The sequence below is a fragment of the Carassius gibelio genome, chromosome A17 (assembly GCF_023724105.1).
Source record: "Carassius gibelio isolate Cgi1373 ecotype wild population from Czech Republic chromosome A17, carGib1.2-hapl.c, whole genome shotgun sequence".
In the NCBI taxonomy this organism is placed as follows: Eukaryota; Metazoa; Chordata; class Actinopteri; order Cypriniformes; family Cyprinidae; genus Carassius; species Carassius gibelio.
Genome location: NC_068387.1, coordinates 26,357,880 through 26,377,793, shown reverse-complemented (window position 1 = coordinate 26,377,793; position 19,914 = coordinate 26,357,880). Strand labels below are relative to the sequence as shown.

Below are 19,914 nucleotides of genomic sequence, written 5' to 3'. Positions count from 1 at the left end.
AAAAAATAAATTCAAATATAAAAAGAAACCTATTTATTTCATTTTAGATATTTACCAAGGCAACATTTCTTATTTTCTTTTAGTTTAATTAAAGTAAATAAAAGCAAAAATAAAGCTGAGATAAAATTAAGAAAACTATAAAAATGTATTTAAAAATAAATAAATAAATACAACAGACTAATTAAAACTTTAACTAAATATAAGGTGAAAACAAAAATATATATATGAAAAAACTAATCCAAAATATTAATAAAAACCACAATTGATACTAAAATGATTTTACTGGAATTATTTTTTTTATTATTTTACAAATATTAGTAATGCAAAAACGACACAAAAAAACTGAATAGGATTTTGATTTATATACATATATATATTAATATCACTGACGTGAAAATGCACACTGCAAAAATGTATTATTGGTTTTCTAGAACAAATATCTAAAAAAATAAAAAATAAAATTAAGATACAAGCAAAATGACTTAAGATATTAAGTCTCGTTTTCTAAAAAAAAAATATATATATATATATTTATGTGTGGTGGGCATAGGTTATTTTTTTAATCTAGATTAATCTCACTGTGATCTTGAAATTAATCTAGATTAAAATTGCTCATTCGAATTCTGCCGAAGGCATTCAGAATATGTGTGTTACCCAAATAACATTGACAAGCAGTAAGTCTTTGAGAAGGGGTTTATCAAGCTAGATGATGCATTAGAAGAGGGGCTCATTTCCTGTTTCCAAAATGCATACAAACTGCTTGAAAAAGTGGGCCCTGTTTGAAATTGTTTAATATTTTGTATGTTCGTTTACTTTTATTTGTGCTAGTAATGTGCTATTCATTTTCTTGGATTAGCATTACAGCAGACAGCAGCTAAATTAGGCGCGGTCACTTTAAGAGACGATGAACGCATCCAATATAATACACATCCCATTCTTTCCTCAACTGTTTACTTTCACTTAAGAAATAACTGACGTTTTTTTCAAGCATAATTTCCAAGGTGGATATTTTGACATATTATTGTATGCATTTGTCGACACAAGAGCAAAAATAAGCAAATTCGATGTTCAAGTGTTTTGAGACGCCTTTCTCTGCGCGAGCCCTGAACACTTTGAGTTCTTTTTGTTTTTTCAAACTGCGATTTGCATATATATATATATATTCAAAATTAAGTGAATTTAAGCCTAAAAAATTAAAACAAATCTGATAATGGGATCAGAAAAATAAACTTAATCCAGAGGGAGAACACGATTATTTTTCTGACTCCATTAGCAGATATAATTCTTGTTTTAAGAGTTAAACTCCCTTTATTTAATTATTTAATCTCAAGCCGTTTTGCATCTTGAATAGATGTCTTATTTTCAAGATGTTTACTGGAAAACAATACAAAAATACAGAGAAGAACATCTTTTATTTATTTATTTATTTGTTGCAGTCTCTCAGTCCATTCTAACCCTTCTTTCTTCCATCACTCCAGCACGTGCAGATAAAGCTGAAGTAAACATGTCTAGATGAAGCTCTGATGATAAACGCTGATGTAAGCGTCATGCACTGAAGCTCTGTTCAGTATTTCTGCTGAAATGAAACTGAAGTCTGCTGTTATACTCAGAAGAGAGTCGGGAGTTTCTGACACAACATCTCTTTCACTCTCATTACATCAGACATCATTGCACTGATCGAGGTTTGTGATATTAATATTATACAGCATGCAAACACAATATTATCGTGTAATATACAGTATCTGTGTCTGTGTAAGACGCCTCATTTAAACCTTTTAATGCTAATGTGCACAAAAATACTTTATAAGCCGGAGTTTTAGACCATTTATGTCTTTCTGTTTCAGATTATGTGTTTGATTTAATGTGTTGAGGTTTCTCTTTAAACGTTTATAAATGATTTCTGATTTAAAATGGACCGAAGATGCAAGTCTGTAATCAAACTGTAATTATAAATGTCTTTTAATCCTCTTTATGCATCTTTACCATCTGCTTTCATTAACCTTCATATTCTATAAAAATTGCCCTTTGATGCCTAATTGTTTTCAATTTTATTTGAGATAATAGAAACTAGAAACTGATGTTATAAATGGATCTGATTATCTTAATTCACATTTGTTATTAGTTTAGCGCAGATTCAATGTTTTATTTTTATTTTGTATTTTATTTTATATATATATATATATATATATATATATATATATTTCTTGTTTTCTAATAATTATTTGTATTTATTTTATTTATTTTTATAAGTTTATTTTCTTATTTATTTGAATTGTTTCAATCATTTTTTAAATGTAATTATTTATTTTATTAATTAATTAATTTACTTTTATTATTTTCTAATTTATTTTTAAACTATTTCAATTTTTTTATTTCTATTTATTGTTTATTTTTTACTTTATAATTATTACTTTATATTACTTCTTTAATAATTATTTTTACAGTTTTATTTATTTATTATTTTCTAAAAATGATTTGTTTTTATTAATTTACTTTCATTTATATTTGTTCATTTTCTTTTTTATTTTAATTATTTCCATAAATGTTATTTACTTATATTATTTACTTCTATTTATTTTTCTATTTATTTTATTATTTTTTCTTATTTATTTATTTAGTTATTTTATTTTAATTATTTCCATTTAATTTAATTTATATTTATTGTTTACATTTTTATTAGTATTATTTACCTTTTTATTAATATATATTTTTTTCTATTTATTTTTTTCTGTTTAGTCCTTACCAGTATAGCATATTTGTCATAAAACCATTGTTTGTCCCTTGATGAAATCTGACGTGTGACGTGATCCGCAGATGTCTGAAAGCCCCGTGAATATTAGGCCAGTGTTGAAGTGACATAAAAAAAGCAGAAATGAAAAGCGAATGAGGAACTTATGAGCCTAATAAAGCATTTTCCCCTTTGTTTGTCAGAAGAGAAATCATCAGCACCTGCTTCATCATGCCAGCGTGAGTCTCTCTCACACACACACACACACACACACACACACTCAGTGCTTTCTGTTGGTTAATGACTGACTCAGTGATAAACGCGTGTTTCCAGATCTTCACGGTTGCTGGAGGGTCATGAGCTGACGTCTCCGTACAAGAGTCTTCATGACAGCTACGTGTCCGACCGCAGGGTGAGTGTGTCTCTTTCACAGCGTCTCGTCTGATGTTTTCTCTCTCCTGATGTTTCTGTGCTCGCAGGACTCCAGGTGTCCCGTCTCGGCTCTGCTGGCCGCTGCATGTCTGCTGCTTTTGGGGATTTTATTGGCCGTGACAGTGATAGAGGTGTTGAAGAATGAGGATCGGATCCACGAGGCTCTGAATCCTCCTCAGACACAGACGTGCTGTAATCAAACCGACCCCATCGAGCAGAGCAGGTGAGCTCACTTCCTGTTTCCATGCTTTCACTTCCTGCCCCCTTCAGCTCTTCTGCGGCACACTTTGAGTTTAAGAGCAGCTTGTGTTCGGGTTACGCTGAGAGCTGAGCTTTAGTTTGCATTCAATTTCCATTTCTTTAAAAATAAAACCCACTTGTGAATTTCCCGTGGAGTTTCTTTCTATTTTTAAAACGTCACATTTCTTAGACGTGCATCTGAATGCTTTTGATTGATATGACCCCGAAAACCCCCGGAAAAGGGGATATATTCACACCGTTATGTAATTTTAGAGTTATTTGTTTGTGCTGAACTTTAGTTCACTTTAAACCGAAGCAAATGCAACTGCTTTGACATTTACAGAAGTATTCAAAAATGATGCATTTAGTTATAAAATGTCTATTATAAACTTATTATATTTAAATGCTTCTAAATTCATTATATTTACATTTTACATTACAATTATTATAATTTTTTTTTTTTTTAAATATTGAAATATTTTTAAGTGCCACACAATGGAATAAATTTTTTTGGGGATTGGATTTATTTATTTATTTGACAAATTCAATTTTTTGTTAGTGAATAGTGTTCAAAATGCTTTTTTCTTACAGTGTTATTTTTGTATCAATTATATATTATTAGAGTTTGTTCATATTTTGAATTACGTTTTAATTTAATTTCTAATTTTTAGTCATTTTGTTGTGTGTTTTTTACACACAATTTTCAAATGAAACAAAAAAAATTAAGTGTAGCTTGGAAACTAGTTGAAAATAAAAATCTTTTAATTTTAATATTTATACTTTTGAATTATTTAAATTATTTAAAGATATGTACGCCATCGAAATAAATATTGTTTACATATGCACTTTATTTTAGTAAAAGTCTGTAATATTATAGGTTTTATTAATATATTTATAATCAATTTTATTGTCCGTTTTCATTTGAATTTTAAGTTTTAGTAATTTTGTTGTGTGTTTTTGTCATGTAGCCTGTGTGTGTGTGTGTGTGTGTGTGTGTGTGTGTGTATAAACTAATAAAACATTTGTTGTTTTTTGGGAACTACTTTAAATGTAAATCTAGATATGAAAAGAGATCAGAGATCAATATTTCAGAAACATGTATTTAAAATATGTATTTGTATTTTATAGCCTTTAAATAAAAAATCAAATGTCATTTTCATTTAAGTACATTTTTCCACACAATAATTTGTATTTGTATTTTAAATACATTTTCATGTATTTTTGCCAATTTTTGATTATGAATTTTATTTTTTATAATTTTGAATTTTACGGACTTCAGTTCATTTTTCTGATGAAATATTTTTATAAGACTGAATTATTTTGAATGCCAAAACAGAATTGAACATTCTTGACCAGTATTATTTGTTCATTAATTCATTAGTTCATTAATTTGTTTGTTCATTCATTAATTATTTGCTCATTTAATCGTTTATTAGTTAATTCATATATTAATTAATTAATTAATTAATTCATTCATTAGTTTATTAATTAGTTCATTCATTAATTCGTTCATTTGTTTGTTCATTCATTAATTATTCCCTCATTCAATCGTTTATTAATTCATTCAAATATTCATTTGTTCTTTCGTTTATTCATTAATCCATTCGTTTAATTCTTTCATTTTATTCATTCATTCATTCATTTGTTCGTTCATTCATTTATTCATATATTTGTTGATTCATTCATTTATTCAATTGTTCATTAGTTTGTTCGTTCATTTATTCAAACATATATTAGTTCATTTGTTCATTAATTTATTAATTTGGTTATTCATTCATTCATATATTCATTCATTTGTTGATGTATTAATTAATTAATTAATTAATATATTCATTTGTTTGTTCATTCGTTCATTTATTAATTAATTAATTCATATATTTGTTCGTTTGTTCATTTGTTAATTTATTCAATTGTTCATTAGTTTGTTCGTTCATTTATTTATTTATTTAGGCATCATGGATTTTTTATTATAGCTTTTATTAGTATTTTTAATGAGCTTTATATTTTTTGTTATTTAGTATTTTGTTTGGTTTATATATATAAATATAAGCAAGATCAACAGATGCTGTGTTTTGTGTGGAGAATAATTGAGTATTAATCTGGTTGTGTGATCCAGTATCGTCCTGGTGGAGAGTTTTCCTCTGGGCCTGGATTACGGGAGAAACGTGAGCGCTGGAGTGGATCTGTACGACGCCTGGAAGGATCTTCTGTCTCGAGCCTCTGAACAGATCGACGTGGCGTCGTTCTACTGGTGTCTGACCGCCGAAGACATCAGCGTGAACTCGTCCAGCGACAGACAGGTATCTTCATCCACGACTGATGCGTCTGAAAGTGCTGCTGTTTCTGAAGCTTGTCTTGTTTCTCAGGGCAGAGATATTTTAGAAGAGTTCAAGGCTTTACCGTCCAGGAACGTGTCTGTGCGCGTCGTCACCAGCATCCCAACTCTAGCTCCCAACTCCACCGACCTGAAAGTCCTCAAAGAACGAGGTCAGGAACGACACAGACTTCATTCGATTTGATTTTAACTACTTCAGACTAGTTTCAGCTCATTCTATCAACATTATTATTTTTCCTCTTGATTATTTATTTTTATAATTTAATATTTAGGTCTAATTTATTTTCCTTTATTTTAACATTTAGTTTAATATTTATATTTTATTTGCATATTTTTTGTTTTCTTGTAAATTATAGATTTTTTACATTTTGATTTGTTTTTGTATTTATTTGCTTATTTATTGTACTTTTTAGATTTAACATGTTTTTATTTCTGTTTAGTTTATATATATATATATATATATATATATATATATAATTTTTTTTTTTTTGTTTAATTATTTAAAGTAATTTAGTTGTATTTTGTCATTTTTATAATTGTTTTGTATTTAGATTTATTCCACTTTCAGTTTTATATTTAGTTTATTTTAATTTGGCGCTCTTTTGAGTTGGAATTTAAATTTATTTATTTTTCTATTTTATTTTGAACTAGCAGATTTTTTTTTTGATTTTGTTATTTTTATTACTGTTGTTTCACAGCTTAAATTGTATTTATTTTTAATTTCATTTAATATCACTCTGTTTTTCTAAATATATATATTTCGAGTTAATAATTGTATAGCTTCATCTTAAACTCAATTCATAATTATCAATTTGTTTTATCTTTTATTTCTATTACTAGGTTTAACATATTTTTATTTCAGTTTTAGTTCATTTCCAGTTAGTAATTCTAGTGCTTTAGTTAATTGCAATTTAGTTTTTTTAGGGTTAGGTTTAATATTTTTAGTTTTCGTTCTAAATTGTTTTTTTTTTTTTTAAGTAATTTTGTTGTGTTTTGGTAATTTTTATTATTTGTTATATTGTAATTTAGATTAATTTTATTTCAGTTTTATTTATAAAATATATTATATATATATATATATAATGTTGTTGTTTTTTGTCATTTTATAATTCTTTTTATTATTTATTTAACTTTCAGTTTTATATTTTGTTTATTTTCATGTTAGTAAGGCGTTTTTTTTCTTTCTATTTTTAGATTTAATTTTGGAATTTTTATTACTGTTATTTCACGGCTTAAATTTTATTTATTTTAATGTCATTTAATTTCACTCTCTTCTTTATTTATTTTTATATATATTTCCAGTTAATTTTATTGCTTCATCTTAAATTATTTTCACCTAATCTTTTTAATGATTACTAGGTTTAACATATTTTTATTTCAGTTTTAGTTAATTTCCAGTTAGTAAATCTAGAGCTCAAGTTTAGTTAATTTTAATTGTTAGTTTCATTTTTTAAAGTAATTTTGTTGTGTTCTGATCATTTTTATTATTTGTTATATTATAATTTTCAGGTTTTATTTATATTTCTTTGGCGCTTTTGATTAGTTGCCTTTATTAATTTTAATTTTGAGTTAGTCAATTATTATTATTTTTACGGTTTTTTTCTTTAATGTTACTGCTTCGATTCAATTTATTTTCATTTCACTCTCAGTTGTTTTATGTATTTCCAGTCAGTATTTTTACTGTACTTCGATTTGAGTGTTTCTGCTCGATCTGAGTTCAGCTGTATGTCAGTGATCGTGTGTGTGTGTGTGTTTGGATGCAGGAGTACAGATACGCCGCGTCAACTTCGGCCGTTTGACTAAAGGAATCCTTCACTCCAAGTTCTGGATCGTTGACGGGAAACACGTGTACATCGGCAGCGCTAACATGGACTGGAGAGCTTTGACGCAGGTGAAGGAGCTCGGTGTGGTCATCTATAACTGCAGCGCTCTGGCTGATGACCTGCAGAAGATCTTCCAGTCCTACTGGGTCACGGCTCGCTCCAACGCCTCCATCCCGGATCCGTGGCCCTCCGACTACGACACCGGGATCAACCAGGAGCATCCGCTGCTGCTCAACCTGAGCGGAGTCCAGAGCCAAGCTTACATCACGGTGAGATCCACACAAACTCATCCGATCACTAAAACTGGTTCAGATAAAGAGCAGTTATAAATATGAGGCTAAAACAGGAACAAAGATGTTTCTTGGCCAAACTATTTAAAACAACATTTAAGTACTAGAAGCAAAACTGAAGTATAATAAAAATTAAAATGAATATAAAATGAGTATATCGACATCAAAAATACACTAAGTATTACAAAAAGCACACAACAAAATGACTAAAACTTTAACTAAAATTAAAATGAAAAATATAAAAATAAAACCGTTTTTAAATATTAATAAAAGCCACAATATTGTCTCGATACTAAAATAACAGTTAAACAGTAAAAAATTACTATTTTAATTATTTTTTATTTATAAAAAATTAAATAAAACAAAAATCTAAGCTAAATGGAAACAAATATAATAATAAAAATTACTCAAATTAAAATTAATTAGGCTAGTTTATAGGTCAACTTAAAACTTTTTAATTTAACGTGATGTACTAAAAATTACAAAAAATTTAATTAACAAAAAATGTATATCGACATCAAAAATACACTAAAAATTACAAAAAGCACACAACAAAATTACTAAAACTTATCTAAAATTAAAATGAAAAATATAAAAATAAAACAGTTTGAAAATATTAATAAAAGCCACAATAGTGTCCCAATGATAAAATAACAGTTAAACAGTAAAAAATTTTAAACTATAAAAAAATTTAACTATTTTAACTATTTTTTATTTATAAAAAATAAAATAAAATGGAAACAAATATAATAATAAAAATTTACTCGGATTAAAATTAATTTGGATAGTTTCTGAGTCAACATAAATCGTTTTAATTTAACTTGATGTACTTAAAATTACTAAAAATTTAATTAACAAAAATATATATAGATATACAAAACACAAATTTTTTTAGAAAATCACAGAACAAAATGACTAAAACTTTAATTTAAATTAAACTGAAAATATAAAAATAAAACTGTTTGAAAATATTAATAAAAGCCACAATAGTGTCTATATTATACTAAAATAACAGTTAAACAGTAAAAAAACAAAACTGAAGTAAAATAAATAAAGAAAACAAAAAAAGCTAAATGGAAATAAATAATAAAAAATTACTAAAATAAAAATGAAAACTGGAGATATATAAATAAAAGCTAATTCTGTATATTAATAAATACTACAGTATTTATATTATTACAGTGTACAAAACAGGGTTATTGACTAAAACAAAAATTTTAACATAAAAAATAATTAATAAAATGTACATTAACTGAAATAAAAATAAATATAAAAAAACTAAACTTATTTTATTTTGGTTATTTTCTGAGACAACATAAATCATTTTAATTTAATCTGATGTACTAAAATAACTAAAACCTAAAAAAAAAAAAAAAAAAAAAAATATATATATATATATATATATATATATATATATATATATATATATATATATATATAAAACATAATAAAAATTACAATAAGCTCACAACAAAATGACTAAAACTTTAACATAAATTAAAATTTTAAATATAAAAATAAAAGCCGTTTAAAACATTAATAAAATAACACTTTTGCCAGCACTAATTCATTAAACTAATAAATTATATAATGATATGTAACAGGGTGATTATAGTCAATTAAAATTAAAACATATATTTACTTGAAATAAAATAAAAATTTACTGAAATAATATTAAATGTAAAAAAAAAAAAATTAGTTTAACTTGATGTACTGAAATAACTAAAATTGAAATAACAAAAAAAAAAATGTAGCTTAAAAAATAATTTGTTTTTTAAAGACATTACTAGTTTATTCAACAAGGCTGCATTAAATCAATCAGAAGATTTCTATTTCAAATAAATGCACTTTTTTTTACTTTATATTAATCTGTGAATCCTGAAAAATAAAATGCATCAGTTTCCACAAAAAAAAAACAAACAAAAAAAAACAATGTTTTCAGCATTGATGAAATGTTTCTTTGCATATTATTCTGATTTCTGAAGATCATGTGACACTGAAGACTGGAGGAATGATGCTGAAAATACAGCGGAGCATCACAGAAATAAATTACACTTTAACACAGATTCACTCAGAAAACTGACGTTTGAAATAATAAAAATATTTCACTATTTTTAGTTCAAATAAACCCAGTGTTGGTGCGCTTTGCTCTTCGTCAGGCCTCTCCGCCGGTCTTCTGCCCGGACTCTCGCACACGAGATCTGGACGCGATCCTGTCGGCCATCAGAGGAGCTCAGGACTTCATTCATGTGGCGGTGATGGAGTTTTACCCCGCGTCCAAGTTCTTCCATCATCACGGGTGAACGGGACACGAGTCTGAGAGTCTCCTCATGTGTTTGTGATGACGTTCCTCTCACTGACGTTCCTCTGGTTCTGCAGATACTGGCCGGTGATTGAGGACGCTCTGAAGCGCTCGGCCGTGGACAGGAACGTCTCCGTCTGTCTGCTGGTCAGCTGTGGTCAGGAAACAGATCCCGCCGTCTGGCCCTTCATCAGGTCATTAGATGCGCTTCATTCTCCATCAGACAACATCAACATCGCTGTGGTGGGTCACCAGATACAGACAGCTATGGGTTTATTTTATTATTCTAGATATATACTTGTTTTTAATTCTGCTTATCTCATTTTTCTAGATATAATTATGTGACGTTTTCATCTAATTCTACTTTTTTTACCTAGATGTATATTACATTACATTTTAAATTCTGCTTATTTTGTTTTATTTAATTCGACTTAATTTTTCTACACGTACATTACATTATTACGTTCTCCTTATTTAATATATATATATATATATATATATATATATATATATATATATATATATATATATATATATATATATATATAAAATATTAATTTTTAATTTACTTCTAATAAAAAAAAATTCTATATGAATATTATGATAAATTAGTATTAATTCTACCTTTACTTAATTTTTCTAGATTAAGTTTTGGTTTAATTCTACTTAATGAATATTATGTCACGTTTTAATTAAGTTTAAATTATAAAACATTTTCTAGATGTATATTATGAACATTTGTATTTAATTCCATCTACCTTTTATTTAATTTATCTACACGTATATTACATTAAGTTTTTATTTAATTCTCCTTATATAGTTTATATAGATAGATAGATAGATAGATAGATATAGGTTTTCATTTACTTCTAATTATATAATGTTTCTATATGCAAATTAGTATTGAAATCTACATTTACTGAATTTTTTCTAGATTAAGTTTTTGTTTAATTTAACGTAATTAATGTACATTATGTCAAGTTTTAATTTACTTCGAATTATTAAATTGTTCTAGATGTATGTTGTTAAATTTCTATTTAATTCTACATTTATTACATTTTTCTAGGTTAAGTTTTAGTTTAATTCTACTTAATGTATATTATGTAAAGTTTTAATTTACTTCAAATTATAAAATTCTCTAGATGTATGTTAGGTTAAATTTGTATTTAATTCTACATTTACTTAATTTTTTCTAGATAAAGTTTTTGTTTAACTCTACTTAATAAACATTACGGAATCTTTTAATTTACGGCGAATTATAAAATTTTTCTAGATGCATGTTAGTTTAAATTAGTGTTTAATTCCACCTTTACTTATTTTTTCTAGATTAAGTTTTGGTTTAATTCTACTTAATGTATATTATGTCAAGTTTGAATTTAGTTTAAATTTAAAACATTTTCTAGATGTATATCATGAACATTTGTATTTAATTCCATCTACCTTTATTTAATTTATCTACACGTATATTACATTTTTTATTTAATTCTCCTTATATTGTTTATATACATATATATATATAAATAGTTACGTTTTCATTTACTTCTAATTATAAAATGTTTCTATATGCAAATTAGTATTGAAATCTACATTTACTGAATTTTTTCTAGATTAAGTTTTTGTTTAATTTAACGTACTTAATGTACATTGTCAAGTTTTAATTGACTTCGAATTATTACATTTTTCTAGATGTATGTTAGCTTAAATTAGTGTTTAATTATACATTTACTTAATTTTTCTAGATTAAGTGTTTGTTTAATTATTCTAAATGAATATTATGTCAAATTTTAATTTACGTCGAATTACTTTTAGATGTATGTTGTTAAATTTCTATTTAATTCTACATTTACTTATTTTTTCTAGATTAAGTTTTTGTTTAATTGCTTAATATACTATATTATATACATAATATACATTTCGTACTTAATGTATATTATGTAAAGTTTTAATTTACTTCAAATTATTACATTTTTCTAGATGTAGGTTAAGTTAAATTGGTATTGAATTCTACATTTACTTAATTTTTCTAGATTTACTTTTTGATTAATTTTTCTAGATGTTAGGTTAAATTGGCACTTAATTCTACCTTTACTTAATTTTTCTAGATTCAGTTTTAGTTTAGTTCTACTTAATGTATATTATGTCAAGATTTAATTTACTTTGAATTATAAAATTTTTCTAGATTTATGTTAGGTTAAATTGGCATTTAATTCTACCTTTACTTATTTGTTCTAGTTTGAGTTTTTGTTTAATTCCTTAATATACTATATAATATACATAATATACATTTTGTACTTAATGTACATTATGTCAAGTTTTAATTTACGTCAAATTACTTTTTTTAGATGCATGTTGTTAAATTTCTATTTAATTCTACCTTTACTTATTTGTTCTAGTTTGAGTTTTTGTTTAATTCCTTAATATACTATATAATATACATAATATACATTTTGTACTTAATGTACATTATGTCAAGTTTTAATTTACGTCAAATTACTTTTTTTAGATGCATGTTGTTAAATTTCTATTTAATTCTACCTTTACTTATTTTTTCTAGATTAAGTTTTTGTTTAATTGCTTAATATACTATATTATATACATAATATACATTTCGTACTTAATGTATATTATGTAAAGTTTTAACTTCAAATTATTACATTTTTCTAGATGTAGGTTAAGTTAAATTGGTATTGAATTCTACATTTACTTAATTTTTCTAGATTTACTTTTTGATTAATTTTTCTAGATGTTAGGTTAAATTGGCACTTAATTCTACCTTTACTTAATTTTTCTAGATTCAGTTTTAGTTTAGTTCTACTTAATGTATATTATGTCAAGTTTTCTAGATGTATGTTAGGTTATATTAGTGTTTAATCCTCTAGATGTGTATTACGTTCAGTCTAATGTTCCACCAAGAGGATGTGATCAGTAAAGATGTGTTGTTAACTGTCTTCTGGTGCACAGAGAGTGTTTGTGATTCCAGCGGGGAACCAGTCACACATCCCTTACTCCAGAATCAACCACAACAAATATCTGGTGACAGAGAAAGTGGCGTATGTGGGTGAGTTCCTGTCCTACACACACAGATGCTGAAGTGAACTGAAGCTAACGCTGTCTGTGTCCAGGGACTTCTAACTGGTCAGCTGACTACTTCAGCACCACGGCCGGCGTGGCTTTAGTGCTGTCCCAGAATGCTTCAGGAGACTCGTTCCATCAGCAGCTGAGTGCCGTGTTCGATCGAGACTGGAGCTCTCCGTTCTCTCATCCGCTCGCTGATCTCCAGCGAATCCACGACTGCGCTTTCTCCACATCTGCACCTTAGACACCAATACAGCACACAGACAACTCCTGCAATTAGAGAAAAGTCTCTTATATACATCGAGTAGACATTAGAAATGATTTCAGAGTGTTTGCTTGCATCTGTATTAATCAAAGTTATTAGAGCAGTGCTTATGGAAGAAATATTGTTAATTCTGCTCTAGATTGTTTTAACAAATGCTCATATTTCACTATCTTTTATGTCAGCATTTTAATCCTCAATTAATGCTAAATTGATTTAAAAAGTAAAAATTCCATTAAAATGAAAATATATGCATTTTTTCTATTTTAGTTTATATAGTTGTATAATCTTTTTGCCTGTATTTTTATTAAAATTTACTCACTTTTTACTTTGTGTGTGTTTTATAATATAATAAATATATATTTTATTATAAATGTAATATAGAAATGTGTGTTGTTTAATTATGTAAAATGTAAAATCTAATTTTTACATGTATATATCTAAATTACAAAAAAAGTGTTTATATATACAATATCATGTATAATAATGTATGTGTATATAAATATTGATTTATAAAATTAGATTATTTTTCATATCTTTTTCAGTGTTTTTTTCTACTCAAATAATTATAACATTTTAAAAAGTTAAAATGAAAATATATAAAATATACATTTTCACTTTTTTACGTTATATAATTTCATTATCTCTTTGTAAGTATTTTTATAAAATGTAATCAAATTTAAAATATATAAAATATAGGTTTCACTTTTAACATTGTGTGTTTTATAATAATAATAATATATTTTTATAAATGTAATATTGTAAAAAAAAGTGTATTGTATAATAATGTAAAATATATTAAATACAATTTTTACATGTATATCTATAAGTTAAAAAGTGTGTGTGTATATATATATATATATATATATATATATATATATATATATATATATATAATATATTATTCAACCTTTTTGTCAGTATTTTTCTTCTCAAATGATTATAAAATTACAAAAAAATATTTAAATATAATTTCACTTTTACATGTTTATATTTTTATTACATCTTACATTTAATTAAATTTATATATATATATATATATATATATATGTGTGTGTGTGTGTGTGTGTGTGTGTGTGTGTGTGTGCATGTATGCTATATATGTATGTATAAATTACATGTGTATTTTATAATCTAAATGTAATATACATCTAAGATTATAAAAATGTGAAGTGAAGTGAAAGTGACATTCAGCCAAGTATGGTGACCCATACTCAGAATTTATGCTCTGCATTTAACCCATCCGAAATGCACACACACAGCAGTGAACACACACACACACACTGTGAGCACACACCCGGAGCAGTGGGCAGCCATTTATGCTGCAGCGCCCGGGGAGCAGTTGGGGGTTCAGTGCCTTGCTCAAGGACACCTAAGGCCGGTGACGCACTGGATGCGTGGCGCAAGCGTCTCAGCTGCGTGGCGTGTCGGTTTTTAATTCGGCTCCCATGTTAACAGGTTAGAGCTTACAGACCGCCTGCGTGAGCCGCGCAGCAAATGCTTGCTTGCTAGAAATAGAACCGACGCCTATTTTTACCGCGACACGCGCGCGTGTTGGAAACTTTTCCAGGCAAAATATAATAGGAAAATGTGTTTAAATGTCATTTTGTACACAAATACATATGAATTTCTGATATTTTGATATTTGAAAGTCTATAGGTTGACATAAATTCAGATATAAATGTAATTAAAGAAAATAATAATAATTATCGGTTTTCAAATATTGCACCTGTCAAACATAATCTATTTCGCCGTCAATACTTTTGACGATGTCCTTTATCAGTAGGCGTAGGTCTGTAGAAAAAAGTATATATTGTTGTAATAAAAACATTAGCCTGGTCTGTCAACGGTCTCCCTCTACAGCAGCAGCGCCGCGTCAGGCACGCTTCTGGTGTGTAAAGACACAGAATCCGCCACGCTTCTGGGACGCTTCAGACACGCGGCGCTCACGCCACGCATCCAGTAGTCGTGGTATTGAAGGTGGAGAGCGAGCTGTTCATGCACTACCCCCCACCCACAATTCCGTCCAGCCCGAGACTAGAACCCACAACCCTTCGATTGGGAGTCCAACCCTCTAACCATTAGGCCACGACTTCCCTTGTATTATATAAGTAAAAATTATTGATGAAAAATGTATTTATATAAAATATATTTTCAACTTTTCACTTAATATATTAAGTCAAAAATATTTTACATTATATTTGACATTATTATATAATACACCTTTTTATAATGTTATATTTTAAATAATATAAATAATTTTTTAAATGTTAACTGTAAATGCGATCAGTGTAACTGGTTCATATAAAACAGATTACTGTGAGGAAAATAAAATACTTAATAGAACATTTATAAAGCACAGCAAATACTAATGCTTTAAAACTACATTTCAGCGTCAGCTGCAGTGAAGTCGAGTGACGTCATGACGACGCGCAGGAAGGGGCGGGGCTTCGGTGCAGCTGAGCTGAGTGACGTGTTCTAATAATCACACGGTTAGCAGCTCTTTTTTTTTTTTTTTAAGATCCAATATCTCCTGATTCACACTTCAGCCCAGTCGGTGGCGGTAATGCACCGTTAAGTTGGTTTGCCAACCGCCATAAAAAAATAAATAAATAATAAGAAGTTGTTAGCAGCTCATTCATCACAGAAGACATGGTTTTATTAGAAAACGACGCGGTAAGAGCACTTCATACCTCACATTCAGTGTGTACCAGTCGATTGTGCCCCTGTTCTGTACGAGAGATTCTGTGTTTCCCTGTTTAATCTCTCTCTGTGTGTGTGTGTGTGAGTGTGTGTGCGTGTCATATCAGGACACAATTCTGTATAATGACATGGGTATTACAAGGAGAGGGTGACTTATGAGGACATAACCCATGTCCCCATTTTTCAAAACGCTTATAAATCATCAGGTGCTTACAAAACAACCCAAACAATCATTAAGCATGCTACATAAAACATAAAAGCAACAGTTATTAATAACACTTACAGGTTGAGATACGGAGGAGGAAGCTGATGCAAATACACTTGTAACTGAACCTTCCTTCAATATCAGCCGGCTCGCGAATCCAAGTTTGATTGCATTTAAGTTGGTAAGGAATCGTCTTCAAAATGGCGTGAACAAAGCACAAGGCTCGGACTATACTTCTGTGCTACAGTTGTATATGAATTGTAGCCACTTAGTCTTCAAATGCTCATCCTTGGGCAGATGAAAAAAGTTTGTTTTTGAGTCGCACTTCAGAACACAGCGTCTCGTCGCCATGTTGTTTGCTAGTTTTAACTGGCGTCTTGGAGCGCGATAAGTGGGCGTGTCTTATTCAAATAACTTGACAAGTTGACGTCATCTAGTCAGAGAAAAAGCTTCGGTCTTCTAACGATTCATAAAAATGACTCCGAGTCGACTCTTACTTTTGAAAGACAATAACTTTAAATACGGTGTACTGTCATATTTCAGGATGTTTTTGTTCACTTAGATCTATGTTACACACTACATGAAAGGTACATTTCAAAATTCCATGATAGGTGCTCTTTAATAAAGGATTTTTTTCAAGATTACTTGTTCCCGTTCATTCGTTTATGTAACTAATCATGTATGCATTTGTTTGTTTATATATATTTATTTGCGACTATTTTTGGTTCATTTATTTTTTATATTCATATTTCCCCCGTGCATTTATTTCCATATTTAAATATTAAAACATTTATTTCAACAAATTGTTATTTTTATGCTTATTCTTATATTCGTACTCATATTTTTGTTTCAATTTATTAATTATTTTTGCATTTTTATTATAAATTTAAATTAACAGTTTTTAATTTAGGATTCCTTCATTTATTATTTATATATATATATATATATATATATATATATATATATATATATATATATATATATATATACACACTTTTTTATACCAAAAAAATGAATTTTGTATTTTTTTATAAAAAAAAATTTAAAAAAAAAAATTGAATTTTTTGATGACATTTATCACATTTCTTGTCACTTCAGTTATCATTCTGTTTTGTTTAATATTGTTTTCACGTTAATAAATGAATATTTCCTTTCAGAAGTAGCTGGATATTAACCATCAGTTTTAATGTGTCTTTCAGGTCAGCACCAAAGAAGTAATAAAGTTTCAGATGGTGATTTGTGATATTACTTTATTATTTAAGACTCGAACCCCCAGATACAGTTTTATTTGACATCAGTCTGTATTTATGGTCTGTAACATGTCTTTCCTGCGCTGAAGTGAGACGTGTGTGTTCCAGGCGTATTCAAACTTCACACGGACGGCTTGAAAAAGAAAGACAAAAAGAGTAAAAGAAAGAAAACGAAAGCCACGCAGTCATGACCTCTGACCTCTGACCTCTGACACGCACCAGTGCCAAGTTTGAAAGATGGGAGTTTTTGAACTAAACCACTCGCTCTTGTAGATTTGCAAATAAGAGACGAGGTTTATTCACTGTTTGGATCCCAGAGAGCTTCAGAAGAGACTTGTGCGCTGTAGAAAACGAATCTCAGATGGCGGTGCTTCTCTTGTCCGGCCGCTCTCTGCTGGAGCTCAGCGTGTGACTGCGCTCTTCTTCCAGATAAGAGTCCTTCATGATCGCCGTCACGTACTGGAACAGCGTCTGGAGGGAAACAAACATGTTCAAGAACGATAAAGACGATATTTGAGAATGTAAAGAGAACTAAAGATGGAGCATCTGTGAGAGAAGAGAGACAGAGATGAGTGTGAGGAAGAGTCCAGACATCATCATCATCATCATCTTCATCATGAGCTCATCACCTGCCAGGCCTGCTCCAGCTCAGACGTCCATCGGTCCTTCAGAACCGGCCGAACCGCGCAGATGAACTCCGCTCCCACATACTGAAACACAATAACTTACATTAACTCTTAGACATTTAGCAGACGCGAAGCAATCAAATTCATCATGATACACAAGTGCAATGACACGACTCCGTCAGCTTCATGCAGAACACATAGCGAAGGGTTTTAAATCATATAATAAAAGAACAGAGCAAGCTAGTGCTAGAGGAGGATTTACATACTACAGAACAATAAGACTGTTAAAAGTATGCCTTGAAATAAAATGCATTTAAAAAAGAAATTTATTGTACTTTTTATTATATTTATGAAAAAAAAAACAAAATTACTAAATTAAGTAATTTATTCTTTAAATAAAAAAAAAATTAAATTATTTGATTAAATTATAAATTAATATAAAATCTTAAAAAATTGAAGACTTCATAAATCATTGCATATTCATGAAGCATTTGCCATTCCAACAAAGTTATCAAACCCAGGTTTCTGTCTCCCATTAAATTTTTCCATATTGACAAATATGTTTATTTTTCTGGTCATGGAGCTATATATATATATAAAATAATCTTTACATAAATTCTAAGTGATCACTAGCTGTCAAAATAAAGACAAATACATAAATAAATACATGCATACAAAAGACATGTATTATTATTTTTTTCTATAAAACACTGGAGAAGAATCGTACATAAAATATGAAGAAAAAAAAATCTTCACAGCCAAAAATGAGATTATAAACAAAGAAACACTACAATGGTATGTAGACTATATATATATATATTTACTCCACAGAAGATCAGAAAAATGTCACCATACATTTTTTTTCTTTCTTTTTTTTTTTAACCATAACATCAACGTGTAAAATAGTACAAACTGCACAGAAAAACATTCTTTGGTTAAATTCCGTCAGATCATGATTATTCCTTTAGAAAAAAAACTAAAATCTTCACAGAAGTTCACAGTGATCATAACAAATAAAATAAATGAGAATTAACTATTGTTGTATTATTATTATTATTATTTTTTATTAAAAAAAAATCACGATCAGAATAATTTTACCAGATAATTACAATATACTTGTGCAATGGCTAGTGTTTTTTTTTTTTTTTTTTTTTTTTTTTGACAAAATTAAATCAGTTTCATTTTTATTGACTTTTTTCTAATTACTATCATTAATTCCATGCACACAAAAGCTGTGTCCGAAATGATTTTTACCCCGTAGTACTTGGGCGGAGCGTTGTAGCGGAAGTGGCTCTTTCCGAGTTCCCGCGCCAGAGTCTCTAACTGCTCCAGCTGATCGAGTCTGGCCACGCTCTTCTCGATGAACGACATCACGCTGTTCAAACAGCACAAAACAGCTCAATCAGCCCTAAACACAGACTCCAGCAGATGGACATGCTTCGATAGTGTTAGCAAACACAGGCAGCCACTCGTGTTCCCCTGATTCAATCAAGTTTAGAGGGACTGACAATCAGAGCGTGCATGCGCGTGCATGAGCGCTGTGGCACATCAGTGTGTTTTCATGCTGTGAAGAGTGAGCATTAATCATCATCATCATCCTCAACAGCCACTTGGCCTTTAAAGCCTCTGACAGCAGCAATGCA

At 28.6% G+C, this 19,914-nt stretch overlaps 2 protein-coding genes and 1 long non-coding RNA gene across 4 annotated transcripts in view; 2 read left to right on the top strand and 1 right to left on the bottom strand.

Moving 5' to 3' along the window:
* The first annotated feature begins 1,564 nt into the window (after positions 1–1,564).
* On the top strand, positions 1,565–13,866 carry LOC127933565 (5'-3' exonuclease PLD4). Of its 2 annotated transcripts, none has more exons than XM_052530616.1 (11): positions 1,565–1,682; positions 2,932–2,967; positions 3,062–3,140; positions 3,208–3,383; positions 5,517–5,700; positions 5,767–5,887; positions 7,499–7,827; positions 10,008–10,147; positions 10,228–10,393; positions 13,112–13,208; positions 13,273–13,866. In XM_052530616.1, exons 2-11 carry the CDS (start codon positions 2,960–2,962, stop codon positions 13,467–13,469), a joined length of 1,497 nt encoding a protein of 498 aa, XP_052386576.1. In that variant the 5' UTR covers positions 1,565–1,682; positions 2,932–2,959; the 3' UTR covers positions 13,470–13,866. The 2 variants fall into 2 exon arrangements, with proteins under 2 accessions (XP_052386576.1, XP_052386577.1); XM_052530617.1 differs by having other exon boundaries at positions 1,614–1,682; positions 2,815–2,967.
* Positions 13,867–15,883: 2,017 nt separating this feature from the next.
* On the top strand, positions 15,884–18,596 carry LOC127933430 (uncharacterized). Its single transcript, XR_008147501.1, has 3 exons — positions 15,884–16,163; positions 17,595–17,627; positions 17,754–18,596. It is a non-coding gene; the product is annotated as an uncharacterized LOC127933430 (long non-coding RNA).
* LOC127933429 (neuroglobin-1-like) overlaps positions 17,628–19,914 on the bottom strand; it is a 27,849-nt gene continuing 25,562 nt past the window's right edge. Inside the window, exons 3-5 of the mRNA XM_052530436.1 lie at positions 19,526–19,646; positions 18,275–18,355; positions 17,628–18,116 (exon numbers count right to left, since the gene is read on the bottom strand). Coding sequence (XP_052386396.1) covers positions 18,003–18,116; positions 18,275–18,355; positions 19,526–19,646 — 316 coding nt within the window. The 3' untranslated portion in view covers positions 17,628–18,002. The remainder of the gene's footprint in view (positions 18,117–18,274; positions 18,356–19,525; positions 19,647–19,914) is intronic.

Bases quoted from the DNA above. Each gene is read 5' to 3' on its own strand.
- LOC127933565 (XM_052530616.1), top strand. The intron at 7,828-10,007 runs GTGAGATCCACA...GCTCTTCGTCAG, and splicing joins AGAGCCAAGCTTACATCACG to GCCTCTCCGCCGGTCTTCTG. The intron at 13,209-13,272 runs GTGAGTTCCTGT...GTCTGTGTCCAG, and splicing joins AGAGAAAGTGGCGTATGTGG to GGACTTCTAACTGGTCAGCT.